This window comes from Eubalaena glacialis, chromosome 2, assembly GCF_028564815.1.
Source record: "Eubalaena glacialis isolate mEubGla1 chromosome 2, mEubGla1.1.hap2.+ XY, whole genome shotgun sequence".
Taxonomy (NCBI): domain Eukaryota; kingdom Metazoa; phylum Chordata; class Mammalia; order Artiodactyla; family Balaenidae; genus Eubalaena; species Eubalaena glacialis.
In genome coordinates, this window is record NC_083717.1 from 60,360,770 (window position 1) to 60,386,453 (window position 25,684).

The window sequence follows — 25,684 nt, forward strand, 5'->3', positions numbered from 1 at the left end:
TTGCAGATGCATTCATTTGTTTAATTTTAACCTTGAACCAAAAAAAAAAAGGGGGGGGGCACAGAAGACTCCTGAGCAACAGGGACACATCTCCATTGTTCCATTTCTTCTTTAATTTTTTTAAAATGCTTTTGCTTTTATCAGTTACCCACACACATAATTTACACAGTCAATAGTTCAAAGAAAGTAGTTTCCTACTGGTTTCCCCACTTCTTTCCTCAATCCAGAGGCAATGATTTTAGCTGATTATTTTATCTTTTTTTCTCTATACTCCTTAATATATTTTGTGTTGCTACTTCTTCATTTTTCAATTTTAGGATTATCTACTGACTTTTCATTGTGAAACATAAGGACTTAAGCTCTACTCCTGGAACCCGGTCCTCTCACCCACACTTTGTATCTCATGTATTCCCCTATCCTTCCAAATGTAAAGAAAAAAAAGAAGTGTTATCACCTAATTATCCAGGTGACAGGAATATGGGGTTTACTACATTACTTTCTTCTTTTTTTGGTGTAAAATTTTAATATCTAAAAAGAAAATTCAGCAACACTAGTGAAATATGGGAGAAAAGGTAATATATTTTACCTTTGCATAAAATAATATATATAAATTATCTACAAGGAATGAAATGTTAAATTTATATGACTGAAATTTTCACATAACATAATAATATATATATCTAAAATTTTTTCACTTTATAAAAATTTCTCCAATGTAATTTTAAACTAGGCCACTTTATTTTTATTTTTATTTTATATTGGAGTATAGTTGATTAACAATGTTGTGTTAATTTCAGGTGTACAGCAAAGTGATTCAGTTATACATATACATGTATCTATTCTTTTAAAAATTCTTTATGCTATGATACTTCATAATCTAAAAAAAATTTTTTTGAGAGAGAGGACCAAACTACGGGACTGTGAGAATTCTGTTTTATAGCTTTGTGATTTTCCTAACGCAACAGATGTGCCTACTCTGCCAACTGCAAGAGAAGCCAAAGTGACAGAATAATTATTACTAAACTCAGTAACTTTGATCAGAGATAGGTGTTCCCTGCTCCTCTATGAATATCTACTTTGGAACTAAAACACTGGCCACTGAATTTCAGATAAAGAACCTAATAAAGTCTTAATTAAAGTAAAAGCATTTATAATCACTTATTTATTAATGAAAATTAGAGGAATTATCTAAATTAGGCATGTAAAATGCTAAATTTGTCATCTATCCTCATTAGGTCAGAAATGTTCCCACTCATAAACTATCAATAAATCTTTCATTGCCTTTACCCCTCCCACATGAAATCGTCATACTATGGATTTCAAGATTATGCAGGCATAAAATTTCTATATAAAGAAATATATATTATAAAACTTTTACAGCATATTCAAGTAGAAGCAGCTTGAGCTGTATAAATTTGTCTCACTGTAACCCTGTTTCAGATCCTCCATCATCCAACTGAAAGACAGCAGCTGAGAAATAGTGATCACAGTTGCTCCCATCTTTAACATCGCCCATGGACACAATTCTGCAGCTCCTTGTAATTGACACTGAAGAGCCAGATGGGAAAATATCAGCCTATACTCTGTGAGTGTATAGAACTAGCCACGGTTCTAGTTATTCCTAGCTACCATGATCTGGATTAAGAGTATAAGGAGTTTAAGAGTTGTCTTTTATAAAACAATAGTGTTTAGGTATGTAATTAACTTCTTAAAGGCAATGGATACCTGTTGCAAATAACTGCCAAAAACATATTATAGGGACTTCCCTGGTGGTGCAGTGGTTAGAAATCCACCTGCCAATGTAGGGGACACGGGCTCCAGCCCTGGTCCGGGAAGATCCCACATGCCGCGCAGCAACTAAGCCCGTGCACCACAACTACTGAGCCTGCGCTCTAGAACCAGCGAGCCACAACTACTGAGCCCATGTGCCACAACTACTGAAGCCCGCATGCCTAGAGCCCATGCTCCACAGAGAAGCCACCGCAATGAGAAGCCCACGCACCGTAACGAATAATAACGCCCGCTCACCGCAACTAGAGAAAGCCCGCGCGCAGCAACAAAGACCCAACACAGCCAAAAATAAATAAATTAATTAAAAATTTATATTAAAAAAAAGTATAACCTTTAACACTTAAAATATCATCTAGAAAACTCCATTCTAAACCTCAAATAAGCAGATGCCAAAAGGAAAAAATAATCTTAATTAGTTTAGGTAAACTATGAAATTAGGCAACCACCATGATGCAAAAGAAAAGTAGCGTGTGTTACAGTATACACCCACCAAGGACTCATGCAGGAAAATATGGTTGAAATGGCTTTTCACATTTGTACAGGTTAACAGTATTTTGAGATCTAAGAGTCACAGAATGAAATTTTATCCAAAACTAAATAGTTTAAGTTTCTAAACTGCAGTTATTTGTTACCTATTTAAAAATGCATTTTACAATAGAGCAACTGTTTAAAAGCAAAGATCAATGGAAGAAATACTGATGTAGTTGTAATCTACTGACCCAATAACACAGACTCTGAAAAAAACATAAGAAAGTTATAGTTCTTTAGGTTCTGATCCTGAATTATTGATTAATGAATAATATCTCCAATAATGAATGTTTTATAAAAGAAAACCGATACAGAAAAGAGACAGTGATTATTAGCAGTGAAAGCACAACACGTAACATTAGAAGAAGCATGAGAAACAGGTATCACGGGAGTACTATTTCAAAATTATTAATGTGATTATCCATTTTACCTTTCTTAGCACATGGTCTTTGCCCATTTCAACCCAGCTAGACAGGTGATTAGAATTTGTTCCAAAATAAATTTTTTAAAAAAGCACCTTATAATAATCAACTTTAGATATGCAGAACAGATATATGCAGCAAGACAAGAGTTTTATAAGCCAAGCTAATATCCTGAGATTTAATAAATTTATTTACTTTGCCCTTTAGCATGTCAATAATCAAGCCTGGAGGATTCCTATAGCATTTACTTCAAAGTATGGAGAAAGTTCCCTTTTGCAACCTTAAGGCTTAGTTACTTGGTTAGAATAAGGAGGAAAGAGAGGTTAAAGTAAATTTTACTTCTTTCTAGCCAAAAAAATTTGGAGATGAAAGGAGGGAAAAAAAGTGTGTCCCAAGGGAGATAGGTGTGTTAGCTAAATCAGAGTAATGACGAAAGTATTATTTTGATTCTCAAAAGAAACTGTCTCTCTAGGTGTCCCTGGCACCAAATAGGGTGTGGTCCATTAATATGGCCATGCTGTGTAGTTTAGCTTTCCCCAAATGCCCTTAGTTCTTATGTGGTAGAAGCCAGTAGGAGGCCAGGGGCCAGAATGGAGGTTATGGTAAAGTCTCAGAGATATGAAAACAGAGAGAACTGAGGGGTGGCCTGATCAGGAGGAGGTAAATAAATGGCTGATGCTCCACTGGAACACCGTCCAAGTGGAAAGAATAGATCAAGAGTTCACTAGCCACCCTTCCAGATCGGTGGCCCTGAGTACACTAAGTGAACAGGTAAACAAGCAACTCACACTGGAAATCAGAAAAGACAGAAGATATGATGTAGTAAGATCCCAACTTTTCCTCCTAACATGGGGTTACGTATGCCATACTCTTACTTCGATACGCAAAGATGCCATCTTAAGGAAATAAGCAAGAGGATGGGGACCAAGGATTGTTATAAAAGAGGCTGGGTACTAACTATGGAAACTAATTAAATTACCGGATCAAACTAAGGTTTAAAACAAACTGGTTGCCTACTTAAAATTTTTTCCTTGAACCAACGAAGAAGGCTAAATCGGCTATAGATAGCTAGCTACATATTCTCTGCACATCCCAGGTACAATGTGAGTGAATTTACCACCATAAGAATTCCAAAAGTGAGAAGAAATATACACATTAACAATCAGCTATATGTGTGTGTGAATTTTATACACACACAACTATAAAAATTTTCCCATCCTATTAAAGAGAAAATGAAGGCAATGGAAACTACGTCCTATAAGAAAGGGTAAGATGTTTTTACCTCATTTCTCAAACTAACATAAAATGTACTTATTGAAGTATTGGGGGGAAATGAAGATCCATTCTAAATGAGTTCTAGTTTTTTAATTTGACTTGATTTTCTGTTGAAAGGCAAAGAAGATGTTTTCCTAACATGATTATAAAAAGAGAGTAAATACTTGTGCTTCTACAAACCTAATAACCAAGGTAAAAAGAAAATGAATCTATTAGGAATTACGGAGTTATCTATTATTTCTCAGACTGCCATCAATTCTGGAAGACATCTACTACCTCTTTTTTTTTTAAATTAATTAATTTATTTTTGGCTGCGTTGGGTCTTCGTTGCTGTGTGCGGGCTTTCTGTAGTTGTGGTGAGCGGGGGCTACTCTCCCTTGTGGTGCGCGGGCTTCTCCTTGCGGTGGCTTCTCTTGTTGAGGAGCACGGGCTCTAGGCACGTGGGCTTCAGTAGTTGTGGCACAAGGGCTTCAGTAGTTGTGGCTTGCGAGCTCTAGAGCGCAGGCTCAGTAGTTGTGGCGCACGGGCTTAGCTGCTCCGCGGCAAGTGGGATCTTCCCGGACCAGAGCTCGAACCCGTGTCCCCTGTATTGGCAGGTGGATTCTTAACCACTGCGCCATCAGGGAAGCCCTTTACTACTTTTTCCACATCAATGCCAGGCACACTCTAGCGAAAGAGATTGGCTTATATTCCATTAAATACAGTGATATCTTTATATTTTTACTAATTAAAATTTTCATTTTTTCCTTCAATCACCTAATTAGCATAATTTTCCAAGCAGAAATACTAATTTGGGATTTGTAAAATCACACTTGGTTGTAAACATTCAATAAATTATAACTTAAGATTCTTCATAAAAGTTCTTTTCATACTTTCCATGAATTAAATGAAAATAAACTATTATTTTCTCTATATTTAAATAACATGGTTGGCAAACAGGTATAATTTATATGCTTTTAGAGCCAAGGAGTCTCACAAACACAGAAATGGATAAATTAAAAAAATGTTTTTAAACCTTTTTAATTTCATTTTCTATATGGAATTAAATGTACTTTATGCAAGTCCTACAAAAATGACTATCAGCTTCCTCAGAGAATGTGATAACAGGATCACAAAAGAAATCAGAGTTTTAATTAAAACTAATACTTTACTATTTCTCTAGTAATGTGCTGAAAAATTAAATTTTGGAATGTATTTAAACTAGCACCAGTTTCTTTTGACCTTTAAAAATCACGTACTTTTATCATTTGCATTCTAAGATGATGAAAGAGAAAAAAAATGAAACATATAACAGCTCTTTTTGTGAAGTCTCAAGAAACATAAGAAAAATTTCCTGGTCAACTTACAATAAAAACACAAAACATTAAACCTTTCTTGCTGGGCAGCTACCTATTATGTTTAACAGGTTTGAAACAAAATGTGTCAGAGATCAGGAGTAAGTTATCTGATATGTCAAGTGCATAAGGTCAAAGGTCCAATTTTATTAGGTCAGAGGTGATATAAATAAAATCTTATATGTCAAAGAAGAAGGGTCACAGATAAAGTGTATATAATATAAAGACATCACAGATGACAAGTAATAACTTTAAGTAGAACAAGTACGTTTACTATAGATACCTTTGCTGATTAAAAATGACGTGTGTGTGTAAATATAAAATTGCCTTTCTGTATCACACAACTCATATGCTACATTGCACACTTGTTTTCAGGAAAAAGGGGCTATAACCAAGAATAACTACATGAATTGAGAACTTAAAGAAAATTTAATACTTTTATACTGAAACAGTACACAAAATGAATACATCGATCAAATCTCAAACCACAACAGCTAAACATCAAACTATGCTTTAGTAGCTACAAAAGTTAGATAATATTACACATTTTTCTTCCAAAGTACATGAATTAAATACTCTTTCCTTCTCTACTTCTCTCATTGAGATAAAAACACATAAAATTTAGATTCCAGTTTACATAATAGCAGTGCTCCACAAAAATTTAAAATAATTTTTTGTAAATTGAATAATATATTTAGTTTTTTTATTAAGAGAACTTAGTTACAAACAATTTTTATAAGTGGAAGAATTTCCTTTATAATGGGAATAATTAAATTCTAATTAATGAAGCAATTGAGGATTTTTTTTCATAGTGGAACACACATACACCTGACTCTAGCTCTAAACAGTAAACTTAAGTAGAGAATGGGGATAATAACATGAATGATTCAAGTAAAAAAAAAAAAAAAATTCCATATTACTCTCTCTTAAAATACCCATACAATTTGATTAAAAGGCAAAAAAATTATTTCAGGTAAACTAAATAGATGATTAATTCCATTTTTTATTTCACCTTTATTAATGGTACCTAAAGCCATTCTGTATAATCTTTCAGTTCAACTCGACTAAATGAGTTCTTATTAAATACCATACTATGTGTCAAGCATTACGTCAAACAATGGATATTATAGAAATTAAACATGTAAAGACTTCCAATTTCAGCCACAGTGACTGGCTTAAACTGGACTAATCTTCCAACTCCAAAAGTTGCACAAAATACACAAAACATCTATTTAAAGGCATTAAAGAACAGCCAACACAGCCAGAACTTGAGAGAACATGATCCCTAAAAGGAGGGAAGCACATGAGGCGAGCTCCACATTCACTCTGGATTTTTCCCCAAGGGCTTATGCCAATTTTTCGCATGAGACAACAGTGCAAGGTGAAAGTGGCAGTCTTACTAAGCTGAGGAGACAGAATTTGGTTTAGAGCTGTCAAAATAGTTGGAACTTGAGGGGCAAAAATCCTTAAAAGGAGGAAATCATAAAGAAGTGAGCCAAATTAACCATGTGCAATTTCCCCTCAATCACTGTTCATATCCAGAAACTTAGGAGAAAACAGCAGCTTTGTTCCTCCTACCTAGGTAAGATTTATTAAGAACCATCCACAGAATTACCCCTGCTTCCTGACAGCATCCATTCCAGAGCAAAGTCCCACGTCCTTGAACACTCCCCCCCACCTCCAGGTCACCTAGCAAAGACCCAAATCCTATAATATGTCCTTTCTAACACGTTATTGAGAAACTATAACTTCCCATAGTGTGCATTTTCCCTTCTTTTAACAAGTCAATGAACCTAATTTTATTCAATTGTAGATGTGTTCCTGATGGTCTTTGCCTGGAGAGCACTGACAAAAACCTAAGAAAAAGAATGAACTATAGCTTCATATAAACATTAGGGATCAATCTCACAGACTTAAGGATGAGTGAAAGAAGCCAGGTACAAAAAGTACATACTGTATGATATCATTTATATGAAGTTCAAGAACAGGCAAGACTAATTGATTGTGCTAGTAGTCAAGAGACCAGTTACCTTTTGGGAGCACGGCTGAGATGGGGCATGAGGGAGCCTTCTGGGGTTCAAGAAATTATTTATGTGCTGATATGAGTGGAACAAATGTAAAAATTCATCAAGCTATATACTTTAAATTTGTGTATTCTACTAATATATGCTCTACTTCAAAAAAAAAAAGAAAAAAGAGTTAAACACACATGTGCACCTACACACAAGTACTGCCCTCAAAGAACCACAATAACCTTTCCTAGACATCTTAAAAGATGCTTGACAAACATGAATTTCTCATCTTTGGGTATGTTTAGAAATTTTCTATTAAAAATAGAACCAACAAATTCAGAGATTAGCAATGTCATACATATCTCAATAACAGTCGAATGAAAAACATTTATAAAACTACTTATACAAATGTAAATTCCATGTAAATAGCAACTATAGGTAGATAAATAATGCATTTCCCAAAATTTCTAAGTATTGTACTGATACAAAATTATCAATTTATATGATTTTTATATTAACTGTTTTCCAAGAAACATAGAACATCACTAAATAAAATTATTAAAAATTTTAAATTATTAATATTTTTAACTTATTAAAATATCAAAATACCATAAACCTTTTTTTGCACTGAAATTATATAAATAGTATTAAATTCTTATTTCTCTGTTTCTTTTAATATATATACTAAAATAAGAACATTTGTATACTATATTGTAGTAGTTATTAAATATTAAATATAGTTTTAAATAACCACAGAAATACATACGAACATGGACTTCTTCATAATAGAAAAGAACATAGAAGGTACTCAATAAATGAACAAAATTAAAGCTTACCACTTCCTCATCTGAAAGTTCACGCCCTTGGATGCTGCTATTTTCTCTCACAGCTTGCTGGTGCTTTTTTCCTTTAATGTGGCTAAAAAGATACACCTCTGAAGAGATCTAAAAGCATAAAATCAAAGCAATGTAATGAGCATATAATTATATCTTACTTTAAATATTACACATTCTATCCAGTATACTATATGCAAGTTGCGATCACTCTAGCATTTACATATTAGTCTTAAAAATATTTTCTTTAGAATACAATTCTGAGAATCCTCTAGAACAGGGGTGCCCAACCCCGGGTTCGCGGACCGTTACTGGACCTCTTAGGAACTGGGCCGCAGAGCAGGAGGTGAGCGGCGGGCAGGTGAGCGGTCAGTGAGCGAGCGGCTTCATCTGCCGCTCCCTGTCGCTTCCGTTACCACCTGAACCATCCCCCCCACCCCCGTCCGTGGAAAAACTGTCTTCCAAGAAATCTGGTCCCTGGTACCAAAAAGGTTGGGGACCTCTGCTCTAGAAGACACATGGTCAAAAAGGCATGTCATCAAAGCCAACCTTAACAGAGTATCATTTCTTCTAAGTATCAAGGTTCAAGTTTCAGCACTGAAAATGTTCCTTTTCTTTTGTGGTCATAATACCCAAAAATATTGACTTGGGCTATCATTAAGCAGGTATACATCCATTTTAGCAGCAACTGCATGCTTTGGTTCTTTGCACTGCTACTCCTAACTGCTGATACTATTTTTGTACTAGTTACTTTGCATAAACATCATGAAAGAAATCCACGGTAGTCAGCAGATGCCTTAGTATGACTTTTAAAAGATTGGGAGAATATATTTCCATAGTTTAATAAACTTTAGTAAATAAATTATAACGTATCATAACAATACTGATACTGACAACCTACCGGGACATTGCAGAGAGAACACTGCTTCTTTCTTTCATAAGGGGTCAATTTGGGGGCATAATCAGTATTTGCATGTCGTCCACTGCTTAACTCAGCAGCTTTTTCTTTTCTTTGTTCAATCTGTTCCATGTGCCTTCTAATGCTTTCATCATGCTGTAAATGAAGTCGAAGTGTGAGAATACAGAAATTTATTCAAGTTATACTGAGAACTTGAAAAAGTAATATTTCCATTCAACTTTCTAAAATAACAAAATATCTTAATTCAGTATTAACTTGGACACTGAGGACAAGAATCCACATAAAGCCCTTTAATATCTCCTACATGCACAGTAACATTTCCTAAAGTGTACTTCATGGAATTATACTGTGGGTTATTAATAAGTATTGATATTTTGTGGAAGAGGTTCTATGGTCAAATAAGTTTGGAAAATAGTAAGTTAAAGCTACTTACTTACTCCAGCTTGTCACTGTGCATTATGACTCAATAAACCTAGCTTACACTAAGCAACATTTTACACACTTATTTGACCACAACATACTTTTGAGAAGCACTTCCTGGAACACACTATGGGAAATGTTGCCCCACAGGTAAAGACCAAGCTCATCCTAACAGCAGACAAGGCCCATCATGACACAGACCTTTACCCACATCGACTCCAGTGACTTCCCAGAAAACAAAAAATAAACCAACTAAAAAACACTATTTCAGACTTCTGACTTTGTGCTCATACCATTTCATATGGCTGGATGCCATCCCACCCATCTACCTATTCAACTCGTCTTTCTTTCAAGATTCAGCTCACAAATTATCCTCTAAAATTATTTCCCTGACTTCTGAAATCCTTCATGTTAGCTTAGTATCCTTCTCTGTACTTTCATAGCACTCCATAGCACTCTATCCATATGGAAATTATCTGCTTAGCATCTGAATCTCACACTAGATTATGAGTTTCTTGAAACTGAGAACCATGTCTTACTCATCTCTGTATCCCCATGCCTAGCACAAGACTCAATAAATATTTGCTGCATTAAATTTAAATAAATGATAAAGTTCTAGAACTATACAAATAGTAAAATAGGGTCCTCTACTCCCTGGAATTTACTACCCCTGTGAAAACCCAACATGTAAATAATTGTGACACAATGTAAAATATTCATACTGCTAGAAACTACTAACGGTAAAGATTTTCTAGAAAATATCAGCTTATCATAATCTCCCAAGCAACAACTGTGCAATTCATAAACACTGAAATAATCTTTTAGTTTATTTCTAAATAATTAAAAGTCTATGAATATAAGAAAGCTAGTAGTAATGTCTTCAAGTCATTAACAAATTAATTAGTAAAATCAAGAAATGCTAAAATTCCTTTATATTTTTTCTGTCAATTGCTTTATCTTATTAAAATAATTTCAGTTTTCAGATAGTTGAGTTGGAATTGATCATACCCAAAACCACATAAGTCTTATTCTCCAAATACTGATATTAGGAATACAAATTAATTCAGTTTTTTTAAAGAAATACGACTGATTCTTTTCTTTTTTTAATAAATTTATTTATTTTATTGATTTATTTTTGGCTGCATTGGGTCTTTGTTGTTGCACGTGGGCTTTCTCTAGTTGTGGCAAGCGGGGGCTACTCTTTGTTGCGGTGCGTGTGTTTCTCATTGCGGTGGCTTCTCTTGTTGCGGAGCACAGGTTCCAGGTGCACGGGCTTCAGTAGTTGTGGCTCCCAGGCTCTAAAGAGCAGGCTTAGTAGTTGTGGCGCACGGGCTAAGTTGCTCCGCGGCATGTGGGATCTTCCTGCACCAGGGCTTGAACCCATGTCCCCTGCATTGGCAGGCGGACTCTTAACCACTGCGCCACCAGGGAAGCCCTAATTCAGTTTTTATACAATTAATTAAATAGATAAAATTTTAATCTCATGCTACATTAAAACAGCTCTAAAATTTCAAATTAAAATATATAATATTCCTACCTTGAGCTGAATTTTTTTCTGTAGCTCTTCCATAGCTTCTTGTTGAGCAGCTGTGAGTGCTGCCAATCGTTCTTCTCTGTCTCTATAAGAAGATATTTAAAAATTATAAACTCAACTGCTTGGAGTAACAAATTTCATGAGGTTAAAAAAATACAATTAGGACACATAGGCTTATATATTCTAGAGAGTTTTTTAAATTATTTTTTTCTGAATGCCTGTTAAGTCTCAGATACATTATTGCTCATTAAACATTTGGGAAGCAACAGACATTATTATTTATAAAAATAGGTTTCTGGACCCAAGAATGGGTTTAAATACTAGCTCTGGGGCTGTCATTTAAATATGGCATATTGAAGATATATATTTAACTCTTTTCCCTTCCAAAAACCTATAAAACAATATGAAAGGAATAGAAAAGGCAAAAATTCACAAAGACAAAGAGAATAGGAGAGGAACCAATCACAAACAAATTATGAGACATACAAAGAAGTATGACCATGTTTAGGAAAAATGCAGTCAAATGAAACCCTCTGAATGAGGCCATATGCTGGATTTATTTTGTATTATAAATACGTTATAAGAATTAAAAGAAAGTATGCCAACCTAAGGAAAAATATCGTGACAATGATTCAACAGATAGAGAATCTCAACAGAGAAACAGAAATAGTTTTTTAAAAACTTTCCAATGAAAGGAACTAGGAGTCCTTAAACAAATGGCTTTCTAGGGATGGAGCAGGGAAAATATAAGATGAATTTGAAGCATCTTGCAGTGCCAGGAAGTAAGGAAGTACTCAAAAAAACAAAATGATGAAGTATGTCAAAGGCAAGCAGGGGTCAAATAAAAAAGTTCCCAATGTCCAAAGGTGAAACAATTTGAGCAACAAAATAAATACCATAATACTGGTTTGTAACCCATAGTATAATACAAATATAAACGAGTCCCCGTTGACATAACAAAGGAATTTAATAAATAAATGGGAGAACAAATATCCTGTACAGAAGAACTGCAGATAATTAATGTATGAATTCTTGTCTCAAGGAGGTAGAGAATAACTCCCCATCTCTTCAGCATAGGCTTGCTGGCTTGCTTCCAAGGAGGACAGCATAGGGAAATTTTTAAACTATACAGTGGAGAAATCTGACAAATACTACCTTAGCCAGGTGATCAAGGTTAATAAAATCAGTGATAAGTCAAGGTGATACTATGAACCTTAGACATTTTAAAAATGGTAATTAACATTCACCCCTGTGGTCTTCCTCCCAAAACCCATAACCTCAGTCTAACCATGAGAAAAACATCAGACAAATCTTAAGTGAGGAAAAGTCTACAAAATACCTGACCCCTACTCAGAACTGTCAAGGTCATCAAAACCATGGAAAGTCTGAGAAACTGTTACAACTCAGAAGAACCTGAAGAGAAATGACAATTAAATATCTGAAGAAATAGTGGCCACTTTCCAAATTTTATGAAAAGCATTAATGTACAGAGTAGGATAATCATGAAGAGAACCAACCTACTGGTGAAAAACAAAGTCAAAAAGAAAATTTTGAAAACAGGAAAAAAAACCCAACAACTCACCATATACAGAGGAAAAACAGTATGATTAATGGCCGACTTTTCATCAGAAACAACAAAAGTAAGAAGATTCAAAGTACTGAAAGAAAAACCAAGAATTCTATATCCATCAAAACTACCATTCAAAAGGAAGGCAAAATAAAAATATTCCCAGATGAGCAAATACCAAGATAATTCAATGAAAGCAAACCTGCCTTACAAGAAATACTGAAGGAAGTCCATCTAGCTAAAAAGAAATAATGCCAAAGGGTAACTTGAATCCACAGAAAGAAATGAAATACACCAGAAATGATAAATATGTGGATAAATATAAAGGAATCTACAAATACATTTTCTCTATTATTCTAATTCCTTTGAAAAATGTGGGACTGCATTACAAAAACTGTAACACTGTATTGTTGAGTTTATGACATATATAGATGTAATATATATGACAATAACAATACAAGAAGAAAAAGACATAGTGCTATATTGGAACAAAGTTGTTCTATTTTACCAAAATTAAGTTAATTTTAACCTGAAGTAGTTTGTGATAAGTCAAGATGAATACTGTAATAAAGAAAGCAAACACTAAGCAAATAACTAAAATAATACAGTTTTTAAAATCAAGAGAAAAATTTAAATGATGTCCTAAAAAGTACTGGTTGAGGGACTTCCCTGGTGGCACAGTGGTTAAGAATCCGCCTGCCAATGCAGGGGACACACGTTTGAGCCCTAGTCCAGGAAGATCCCACATGCTGTGGAGCAACTAAGCCTGTGCGCCACAACTACCAAAGGCTGGGCGCCTAGAGCCCGGGCTCCACAACAAGAGAAGCCACTGCAATGAGAAGGCGACGCACCGCAACGAAGAGTAGCCTCCGCTGGCAGCAACTAGAGAAAGCCCGCGCGCAGCAACGAAGACCCAACACGGCCAAAAATAAATAAATAAATAATTTTAAAAATGTACTGGTTTAACAAAAAAGAAGACAGTAAAGGAGAAAAAAAACTTGAGACATACAGAAAACAAATATCAAAATGGCAGACATTACATTCAGTCATATCAATAAATTACATTAAATGAGAATGGACTAAACAATCAAAAGGTAGAAAATTGAAGGCCAGATATAAAAAGGAACCTCAACTACATATAAGTGACATACTTTAGATACAAAGACACAAAAAAAGTTTCCCTTTAGACAGAAAAAGACATATCATGTAAACAATAAACACGGCAATATTTAAAACAGAAAAAAAATTGACTTTAAGACAAGAAATATTTTTTAAAAACCCAACAAGGTATATTTCATAATGATAAAAGGGTCAATACTTCAAGGAGTATAAATTACATGCCCTTAACACTAAGGCACCAAAATACATGAAGCAAAAAATTGTCAAAACTGAAAAGAGAAATAGACAATTCAACAATTATTTTTGGAGATTTCAATAACTCTATCTCAAGAATTAATACAACTAGACAGAAAATCAGTAAGTATTCAGAAGACTAAACACTATCAACTAACTTTACTTAACTGACATTTAGAGAACACTCCATCCAAGACAGCAGAATACACGTATTTTCCAAGAGCACACAGAACATTCTCTAGGATAGTCTACATTCAAGACCATAAAGTAATAAGTTCAATAAATTTAAAAGGACTGAAATCATACAGAAAACATTCTTCAACCACAAAATATTTAATTAGAAAACAGAAAAACTGGAGACATTCCAAATATTTGGAAACTAAATAACACGCTTCTGAATAACTCAGGAATCAGAAAATCATAAGAAATATTAGAAAAAATCTTGAATTGAATGAAAATAAAAATACAATGTATCAAAACTGATGAGATGAAATTAAAGAAGTGCTAAGAAGAAAACTGATAACTTCAAATGCTTATATTAGAAATGCAGAAATATCTAAAATTAATCAACTAAGTTTTGACTTTATAAAAGTAGGAAAAGCAAAGCTAATCAAATCCAAAATAAGCAGAAGGAAAGAAATGATAAATATCAAAGTGGAAATCAATGTAACAGAAAACAGAAACATAATGTAGAAATTCAAAGAAACCAAAAGCTGGTTCTTTGGAAAAATCAACAAAATGTACAAACCTTTAGCTAGACTACCAAGAGACAGAGAGACAGAGAGACAGAGATGGAGAGGAGAGACATAAATTAGCAAATAAGGAATGAAAGAGGAACATCACTATAGATCATGTTAAAATTAAAATCCTTACAAGGAGCTATTAACAACTTTATAAAAATACACAACTTAGATGAAAAGGACAAATTCCTAGAAAAACACAAATTACCAAAGCTGACTCAATAAGAAACAGAAAAATCTCAATAGATTGATAACATGTTAAGAAAAATTTATTTGGTAATTTAAAATCTTCCCCAAAAGATAACTCCAAGCCCAGATGGCTTCACTAGTATACTGAACATTTAGCAAGAAAAAATAACAATCCTACACAAAGAGTTTCTGTAAATAGTGGAGGAAAAAACACTTCCCATCACATTCTCTGAGGCTAGGATTGCCATGATATGAAAGCCAGACAAAGACATCACAAGAAAATTACACACCAATATCCCTTATGAATATATCCTTAACAAGAATTCAAGAACACATAAAAATGATTTTACACTATGACCAAGTGGGAATTAACCCAGGAATGTAAGGTTGGTTTAATATCCCAAAATTAATGTAATAAAACATATTAATAAAAAATAAAAGCCACATGATCATCTCAATGAATGCCCCCAAAGAAGCATTTATTTAACCAAATTCAAAGTACATGCATGCTAAAAACTCTCAATAAACTAGAAATAGAAGAGAACTTCTTCAACCTGATAATGAGGATTTATGAGAAACCTACAACTACATCATATGTAATAGCGAAAGACTGAATGTTTCCCCCCTAAGATCAAGAACAAAATAAGGATATACAATGTCACAACTTCTATTAACATTATATTGTAGGATCTAGTCAGTGCAATAAGGCAAGAAAAAGAAATTAAAGACATCTGTATTAGAAAGCAAGAAGTAAAACAATCTCAATTTGCAGAGGACATGAGCCTTTATGTAAAATATCCTAAGGAACAACAACAGCAAAAAAGAAAACACTAATAGGAAAATACTCATTGGAAAGTTGCACAAGATCATAAAAAAATTATAAAATAAAATATATAAAAAATTGATTGTATTTCTATATACTAGCAAAAATACTAACAAAAATGAAATAAAATAACTCCATTCACTATGGTTTCAAAAAGAATACTTAGGAATAAATTTAAGAAAAGAAATGCAAGACCTATTTTCTAAAAACTACAAAATACTGTTGAGAGAAATTAAAGCAGATAGAGACACATACCACATTCATGGATCATATACAATATTGTAAAGATGGCAATTCTTCCCACAATGATTTACAGATTCAAGGCAATTACTATAAAAATGCTTGCAAGCTTTCTTTTTTTAGAAACTGGCAAGCCTACCCTAAAAAATTATTTGGAAAGCAATTCTGAAAGAGAACAACAACATTAGAGAACCTACATTAATTGATTTCAAAATTTGCTATAAAGCTACAGTAGTTAAAACAGTGTGGTGCTGGAGTAAGAATAGACATGTAGATATCAAAAGAACAGGACATAGTCCAGAAATAAACCCTTACATCTATGATTAATTGACCGTGAACAGGCAGCAAGGATAGTCTCTTAAAAGCTAGCCTCTTCTACAAATGGTGCTGTGATAAATGGATATTTACATACAAATAAATAATTTTATATTTTTGATTCATACCATACATAAAAGGTATCTTAAAAGGAATTAAAACCTAAATGTGTGTCAAACTGAAAAACTATAACATTTTGAAGAATATCTTACGACACAGGGTATAAAAGGATTTCACAAACAAGATCAAAAAGCACAAATCAATTTGGCCAATTAAATGCTTTTTCCTGGGTCTTTGAATCTTAAACAAGTGATTTTAAAATGTAGGGATGGCTGAGTGCCATTTAACATAATCAGGGCGGCAACAAGTTGACTAGACCGTTTCCATCAAAAGACCACCGCTGTGGCTCCTGGGACCTAGTCTCTGATGCTTGACCATGTCCCAGCCTGGTCATCTAACCACCTATCACTTTCGCTCGCAATATTTTACTTAAAATTTACTTTGCTTAAGTTAGCCAGAATCAAATTCTATTTCTTACAACTGAAAATATCTTGAAAGATCAAGTTTCCCATCCAACAGAAATGTTCAAAAGGTTTCCATTTTGAGTAGGATGTCTTAATTCCTGGAAATCCAAATTCAGTATAACATTTCTGTATATGTAACACTTTCTAAAAATTCTACATGACAGCAAATAGCTTTAAGACTTGATTTGAATATGCACTCACTGCAAATGTTCATCAGGATCAAAATCAAGATAGCAAATGAAGTACCTAGCTCTTTCCCGGGCAGCATCTTCACGGGCTTTTTCCTTTTCTTGCCTCTGTTGCTCAATTCGGGCTTCTTGTTCTTTCCTCTTCATTAACAATTCTTCTACACGGGCTTGCCGTTCTGCTTCTAGAGCTCTCTTACGTTCCTAACGTCAGAAATATTTTAAAAGATGTTAGAATTATACGTAAGATGAAAATGATTAAAGGTGACATAGCTTTGACATATACTTATATATTCAAGCCAAATAGATCCCTGGCTTGTCATTAGGTACGCTTCTCAGAATTTAAATAAAATCAAATACCAATACTATCTGGTTTTCATATGTCATTTACCAGTGCTACAAATAATTAGAAGAATAAATGCTGGGCTTCCCTGGTGGCGCAGTGGTTAAGAATCCTCCTGCCAATGCAGGGGACATGGGTTTGAGCCCTGGTCTGGGAAGATCCCACATGCTGCAGAGCAACTAAGCCCGTGCGCCACAACTACTGAGCCTGCGCTGTAGAGCCCGTGAGCCACAACTACTGAGCCAGCGTGCTGCAACTATTGACGCCCACACACCTAGAGCCCATGGTCCGCAACAAGAGAAGCCACCGTAATGAGAAGCCCGCGCACCACAACAAAGAGTAGCCCCCACTCGCCACAACTAGAGAAAGCCTGCACGCAGCAACGAAGACCCAACACAGCCAAAAATAAATAAAATAAAATAAAATAAATTTATAAAAAAAAGAATAAATGCTATTTTAAGCAGATACTATCTTATTAGAACCTGATACATATTTTATGGTTAATCACTTCTAAAGCCTTGTGTTTGGAAATGGTTATAGAAATGACAGAACATGATGAAGAAAGCATAATTAACAGATTTTATTTCTGAACTAAACTTTCATAGAGGAATTAAGTGAAGAAAAGCTTGCGGCAGGGAGAAAGAGGCATTATAATATAGCATAGTGGGTAAGAGAGTGGACACTGTATTAGATTCCCTGATTTTGTTTCCTGATTACATTATTTACCAGCTGGGTGACCTTGGTCTAGTTATATTATATATGTGACTTAGTTTTCTGGAAGACAAATAACAATAGTGCTTATTTCTTAGGATATTGTGAAGAACACATGAGACAATACATGAAAAGCACTTACATAGGGGTTGGCATATACTAAATTCTCAATAATTATCATCATCATCATTAATGCAGAAGATACTTCATTAAAATACTGTGATATACTTCCTGTGTATTTTTGCCTACTAGGAGTACTTAGCTAATTTTCACCATATTACTAGATGTATTGATATATTTCTTTCAATTCATCCCCATCCCCCAGGGAGCTCACACAACATCTCCCTGGTCCCTACTCTTTATGATAAATGGAACACACTACACTGATCTAGGCTCTAGTAACCACTACTTACATAGCTTTGGGCAAGTCATTTTACCTTAAAGAGACCCAGTGTGCTGTGAGATCTAAATTATTAACATAGGTAAGTACTTAGCAAAGTGTTTATTACATAGTAAAGTGTTCGGTAAATGACAGCAGAAAAGAAATGCTAAAGCAGTTTCTGTTTAGAGAACACTGGGGAGAGACACTAATATTTCTAATAGTTAACTAAGTTACTAAGAAGCTCACAATGGTAACTTTATATCTACAACAAGCTGTATCTACCCAGGGGAAGAAAACCTTTTTAAAGTAGTAACACAAAAGTGTCCCTATTTCTTTTCTTTCTTTTTTTTTTTGGTGGGGGGCCTGAGAACTAGAGGGAATGCACTGAATTCAGGAGAGCACATCTGACAGATCGTAGACTGTTGGAGGCGGGCAATTAGATTTTAAATATAGTCTTTACTTTCTAACATACTATTCATGAACTGGTTATAGCTATTTCTCATTACTAAACATAATATGTAGAAACTTATTTAGTTATATACTCTCTGAAAAACTCAAGAGTAAAAACAATCAAACCTGGCACAGAAAATTTTCTCCAATAAAAAACATGAACAGGGACTTCCCTGGTGGTCCAGTGGCTAAGACTCCACACTCCCAATTCATGGGGCCCGGGGTTCAATCCCTGGCCGGGGAACTATTCCCTCATGCATGACTCAACTAAGAGTTTACATGCCGCAACTATGAGTCCACATGCCACAGCTAAGAACTCCACATGCAGAAACTAAAGATCCCACATGCCGCAACGAAGATCCCATGTGCCACAACTAAGACCTAGTGCAGCCTAAATAAATAAATAAATAAATATTTAAAAACAAAAAACACGAACAAAAGAGTTTTCCCTTAAACTCAAATTTATTTTTTAAAAATCTGCATTATGTCTGAAAACACAACTTTCACACTAAAATGCAAAAGGTTAAAGCATTAAATATAAAGAATTAAACCAGAACTTTTCATTTCATATTTTATAAAACCAAAATCTTGAGGGATATACTTTTAAAAATTATAAGTTGGTCTTATAAATGAAATTTATTAATATTATATACAAACAATTACTTTATGTGTATGTGCAATGCAGCTAAGTTGTATGCATAAATATGATGTCAACTTGCTGATTGTTTTTACGGATATAAGAAATACTCCAACATTGTACTAATAGGAATAACTGGACTTCAAAAAATATCCAGTCTTCTAATTTCTGTTTTTAATAAGTGGAAGAGAAAATTGGTAACTGTATACCTAATGAGTAAAATTAGTAAATTCACCAAGTATTTTCCTTTCTAAAATTTAAGTTTCCTAAAAGATAGGGAACTTTGTACCCCACAACAGCATCTTGTACAGGGCAGAAGTTCGATAAATATCTATTAAATGAATGAAGCGTAACTTTATAAAATAATATTCATTATAAATCTATATGCTCACAAATAAAAAGCATAAACCTACAGCAAATGAACTGGAAAGATATCTAACTCTCAAACCTTCTGAAACCTCTCAGACTCCCATGTACATTGTTTCACAGTCAAGGATGTGTTTATGGCAGCCTGAGAAAGGATTATGCAACCCCGCCCTTTACGCCTACAAATCAGAAGATTAGGGCAAGAGGACAAGGCAGAATATCTAAGGAAACTGGGCTTAAAACTAATCCATCAATAATTTATATAGCAAAAAAGGGAAATTGAGAATATATGATGGCAGCATTAACTTAGTATTTCACTTACAAAAAACAAGAAACACAATTGCCTTTAACAATTTAACATTTATGTGAATGTTTCAAGAGTAAAAGTAAAGCAGATGGAGGGCCTCTGAATTCTTTATTAAGTTAGTACCTTACTATTATTATATTTACAGAATGTTTGGCATTATCGCCTTGCACATATAGTAATGACTATGTATTTAAAAATTTTTTTAATTTTATATATATGTTATATATTACCAATGAATTTTTCTAGTATCAGTTATCTTGATTAAACTTATGTACATACGTTTTAAATTTTTCACTGAAAATTAAATACATAGGAAATTTCTACATTTTTAAAGATAAAAATAAGTCTGAGTAGTCAAAAAAAATTTTTAAGTGTTAGTCAGTTCAGAAGATTCCTTACTACCTTCAGAAAATAACTGCTTTCCTTTACGCCTTAATAAATGTTCCAAATTATAAAATAAGAGTCATCATTTTTAAACAGAAGATAACTGTTATATTTCAAATCTTCAAATCTGCAAAATAAATGCAGAAAAAGTAACTAAAGATGTCTATTCAAAAATATACAATATTACTCATAATTACCCCCCAAAATCCAGTTAAGAAGTTACCTCTTCCATAGAACTTTCCCTGACATTCCCCTCCCGCCAAGAGAGCTAATTATTCCCTACTCTGTGATACCACTGTAACCTATACAGGTTTCTATTACACTTTCACACTGTGTTGTATTATTTGCCATAAAGGCAAAGATCATATCTCATTTATTTCTGAATTATTAATGCCTAATGGTTGCTCAAAAGTAACACACAATTTTCAAAATAATAATTATTTTTTTAACACCTTTATTGGAGTATAAAAAATAATTATTTTTATAAAATGGTTTGATGTAGAAAAAGAAAGAGCAATAAAGCTGAAGGGATGGCTCAAATTAAAAATTCAAATATCCTATTTCATTTACTCATCTAAGAATGTTAGTTAATGGGTAATTAACTTTTAAATGATAAAAATGAAATTTTTTACTGCTCCTTTGAGAGGAAAAGCTAAAGTTTCTCTAATAGTAGTATCCTGTATTTTTAAACATAAGTTAGCTTGGCACTCAGATTAAAATGAGACCTTGAACTCAAATCAGAGATTGGGGTGAATATGGGACTGCTTGCTAGTGTACTAAAAGAGCATAAAGTAACCAATAAACTTGAAAACTGTAATGATATTTTAATTTCCTAAAATTACCAGTGACATGAAGAAGCATGAAACATTAATAACATCCCTAGCTTTTAACGTAACAACAAAGCTCTTCATGGTCAGGTCCCTAACTCTACATGCCGTACTCACTCATCTCCTGCATAGAATGCCTACTTCGCACCATTTACAAAGGTCTCAGTTTTCAAAACTTAGTTGAGGCATCGCCTCCTCCAGGAAGCTTTTCCTGACGTTCTCACGTCTTTGCCACTCTCAATTTGAGTAACAGGTTCTCCTTTGTGCTTCCAAAAACGCCTTTACTGTTACACTAATCCTAATGGGTTAAGATTTGTTTACATATATGTCTTCCCATTGAGATCAAGGATATATCTTTTTCATGTCCTTGAGCAAAGCACAGCACACAGATTATAGTAGTAATTCAATAAATGATGACTGAATGAATAAACAAATAAATATTAGTCATAATAGATAAAGTATGTCTGCATCCATATTTGATCTTGAGGAAGATTTAAATAGTTTAAAACCATCACTAAAGTTTATGTGTTAAGTCTTCTTCCCATCCTGAAAATGGTAGCTAATTTAGGGTATGCTACAGAGGTTAAAGTACCTGATGACACTGCCCAATATATGACAGGTGCTCCTTGTCATAAGTATAAAGATTGCCCAGTTCTTTAAGGCTATAAACATTGGTTCAAACATAATCCATTTGTAAGGGAAGAAAGGAACACATTCTTGCCCAACCCAATTAGAAAAGAATAGATAATAATCTGTGCAGAGCAATTTAGTCCTTCATCTGGTTGAGACTAGAGATCCAAATTGACAAAAACACTGATAACCCTATCTGAAGGAGCACACACTGCCTTGGCAATCAGACTTCCTGTTTCCAAACCGTGCTACACTAAACCATGCATCCTTGGGAACACAGACTTGGTCTTACTCCTTTTTCTATCCTCAGTACCTGGCTCAGAGCCTAGGAAATGGCTGGTGCTCAATAAATGCTTGCTGAATAAAATTCTACCTGAACAGCTTCATCACGTGCTTGCTTTTCTTCCTGTCTTCGCTGACGCTCTTCCTGTAACTCATTAAGCCTCTGCTCATATTCCTTCAATTTTGATAAAACATCATGGCGTTTGTTCTGGGCTTCGAGGGTATTTATAAAGGCAATTTCGTTTACCTGCAATAAAAAAAAACGGAGAAAGTGAGTTTCAAATCAGGTGAATTCTAAGGCACATCACAAAAATAAGAAACTTAACAGTCTTTATATAATAATACAAACCAGTTTTAAGCACAGACCAAAAAATGAACGACTTAAAGTCTTTTCTTTCAATATTTATCCCCAAGATGGATAATAATCCAGTGTACATAACAAACCCATAGGCCGTAGGAAGAAGTGATTTAGAGAAGTGGTCCCCAACCTTTTTGTCACCAAGGACTGGTTTCGTGGAAGACAGTTTTTCCACGGACGGGGGTGGTGGGAGGATGGTTCAGGCATTAATGCGAGTGATGGGGGGGACGGTTCAGGCAGTAATGCGAGCAATGGTACAGGCGGTAATGCAAGTGCTGTTCAGGTGATAACGGAAGTGATGTGAGGTAGCAGATGAAGCCGTTTGGTTGCCCACCACTCACCTCCTGCTGTGTGGCCTGGTTCCTAACAGACCACAGGACCGCTAACGGTCCGCGGCCCAGGGGTTGGGGACCCCTGATTTAGAGTAAAGGTCTGCCATTGAAATATTTTTTTTTATTCAAGTATAGTTGATTTACAATGCTGTGTTAGTTTCGGTGTACAGCAAAGTGATTCACTTATACATATACATATATTCTTTTCCATTATAGTTTACTACAGGATACTGAATATAATTCCCTGTGCCATACAATATGACCTTGTTGTTTATCCATTCTATATATAATATCAATAGTTTGCATCTGCTAGTCCCAAATTCCCAATCCAACCCTCCCCCTTGGCGACCACAAGTCTGTTCTCTATGTCTGTGAGTCTGTTTCTGTTTCATAGATAAGTTCATTTGTGTCATAGCTTAGATTCTACGAATAATGATATCATATGGTATTTGTCATCTCTTTCTGACTTACTTCACTTAATGTGATAATCTCTAGGTCCATCCACATAGATGCAAATGGCATTATTTCATTCTTTTTATGGCTGAGTAATATTCCATTGTATATATTTACATCTTCTTTATCCATTAGTCTGTCAATGGACATTTAGGTTGTTTCCATGTCTTGGATACTGTAAATAGTGCTGCTATGAACATAGGGGTGCATGTATCTTTTTGAATTATAGTTTTGTCCAGATATATGTCCAGGAGTGGAATTGCTATATCATATGGCAACTCTATTTTTAGTTTTTTGAGGAACCTCCATATTGTTCCCCATAGTGGCTGTACCAATTTACATGGTCACCAATTTTGTAGGAGGGTTCCCTTTCTTCCACACCCTCTCCAGCATTTGTTATTTGTAGACTTTTTAATGATGGCCATTATGACCAGTGTAGGATGGTACCTCATTGTAGTTTTGACTTGCATTTCTCTAATAATTAGTGATGGTGAGCATCTTTTCATGTGCCTGTTAGCCATGAAATATAAATATAAATATATTGTCTTCTTTGGAGAAATTTCTATTTAGACCTTCACTGAAATGTTTTGAAGAGACAAATTAAGATTTTTATAGAAACCATTTTATAAAGTTACTTAATATCATTGTGATTTGACATTATACAAGTTACATTAAGTTTTAATAGGTATGTACATTATTCTAATGAGTTTGAGATGACAAAACTTAAAGTAAACAAACAAATCATTTTTCTTCAACATACACCAAATAAGTGACAATTAGGTACAAGGTATTAAACTATATACCTCATCCTCAACTTCACATATATTGAGTCTTAACAGTCAAGTTTTGCTAGAGAGTACAATTTTTTTAATAGATCTTTATTGGAGTATAATTGCTTCACAATACTGTGTAGTTTCTGTTGCACAACAAAGTGAATCAGCCATACGCATATACATGTCCCCATATCCCCTTCCTCTTGAGCCTCCATCCCATCCTCCCTATCCCACCCCCCTAGATCATCACAAAACACCGAGCCGATCTGCCTGTGCTATGCTGCTACTTCCCACCAGCCAACTATTTTACATTCAGTAGTGTATATATGTTGATGCTACTCTCACTTTGCCCCAGCTTTGCCCTCCCACCCTATGTCCTCAAGTCCATTCTCTATGTATACCTCTTTATTCCTGCCCTGCAACTAGGTTCATCTGTACCTTTTTTTTTTTTTTAGATTCCATATATATGTGTTAGCATACAGTATTTGTTTTTCTCTTTCTGACTTACTTCACTCTGTATGACAGACTCTAGGTCCATCCACCTCACTACAAATAACTCGATTTCATTTTTTTTATGGCTAAGTAATATTCCATTGTATATATGTGTCACATCTTCTTTATCCATTCATCTGTCGATGGACATTTAGGTTGGTTCCATGTCCTGGCTATTGTAAATAGTACTGCAATGAACACTGTGGTACATGACTCTTTTTGAATTATGGTTTTCTCAGGGTATATGCTCAGTAGTGGAATTGCTGGGTCATATGGTAGTTCTATTTTTAGTTTTTTAAGGCACCTCCATACCATTTTCCATAGTGGTTATATCAATTTACATTCCCACCAACAGAATTAAATCAAATAGAAACAAAGAAAACAATAGCAAAGATCAATAAAACTAAAAGCTGGTTCTTTGAGAAGATAAAACAAAATTGATAAACCCTTAGCCAGACTCATCAAGAAAAAAAGGGAGAGGACTCAAATCAATAAAATTAGAAATGAAAAAGGAGAAATCACAACTGACACCACAGAAATACAAAGGATTATAAGAGACTACTACAAACAACTATAGGCGAATAAAATGGACAATCACGAAGAAATGGACAAACTCTTGGAAAGGTAAAATTTTCCAAGACTGAACCAGGAAGAATTAGAAAATATAAACAGACCCATCACAAGTAATGAAATTGAAGCCATAATTAAAAATCTTCCAACAAACAGAAGTCCAGGACCAGATGGCTTCACAGGCAAATTCTATCAAACATTTAGAGAAGAGCTAACACCCATCCTTCTCAAACTCTTCCAAAAAATTGCAGAGGGAGAAACACTCCCAAATTCATTCTATGAAGCCACCATCACCCTGATACCAAAACCAGAAAAAGATATCACAAAAAAATAAAATTACAGACCAATGTCACTGATGAACATAGACGCAAAAATCCTCAACA

General features: G+C 34.4%; 1 protein-coding gene across 5 annotated transcripts in view; it reads right to left on the reverse strand.

Moving 5' to 3' along the window:
* The window catches only part of SCAPER (S-phase cyclin A associated protein in the ER), a 473,441-nt gene that overhangs the window by 268,562 nt on the left and 179,195 nt on the right, over positions 1 to 25,684 (reverse strand). For 4 of the 5 annotated variants that reach the window (XM_061181876.1, XM_061181877.1, XM_061181875.1 and 1 more), the window contains 5 exons: positions 22,415 to 22,570; positions 17,066 to 17,208; positions 11,072 to 11,153; positions 9,097 to 9,249; positions 8,199 to 8,306 (listed from right to left, as the gene is read on the reverse strand). In XM_061181876.1, the coding sequence (XP_061037859.1) occupies positions 8,199 to 8,306; positions 9,097 to 9,249; positions 11,072 to 11,153; positions 17,066 to 17,208; positions 22,415 to 22,570 (642 nt within the window). The remainder of the gene's footprint in view (positions 1 to 8,198; positions 8,307 to 9,096; positions 9,250 to 11,071; positions 11,154 to 17,065; positions 17,209 to 22,414; positions 22,571 to 25,684) is intronic. The other variant, XM_061181878.1, reaches the window with a different exon arrangement.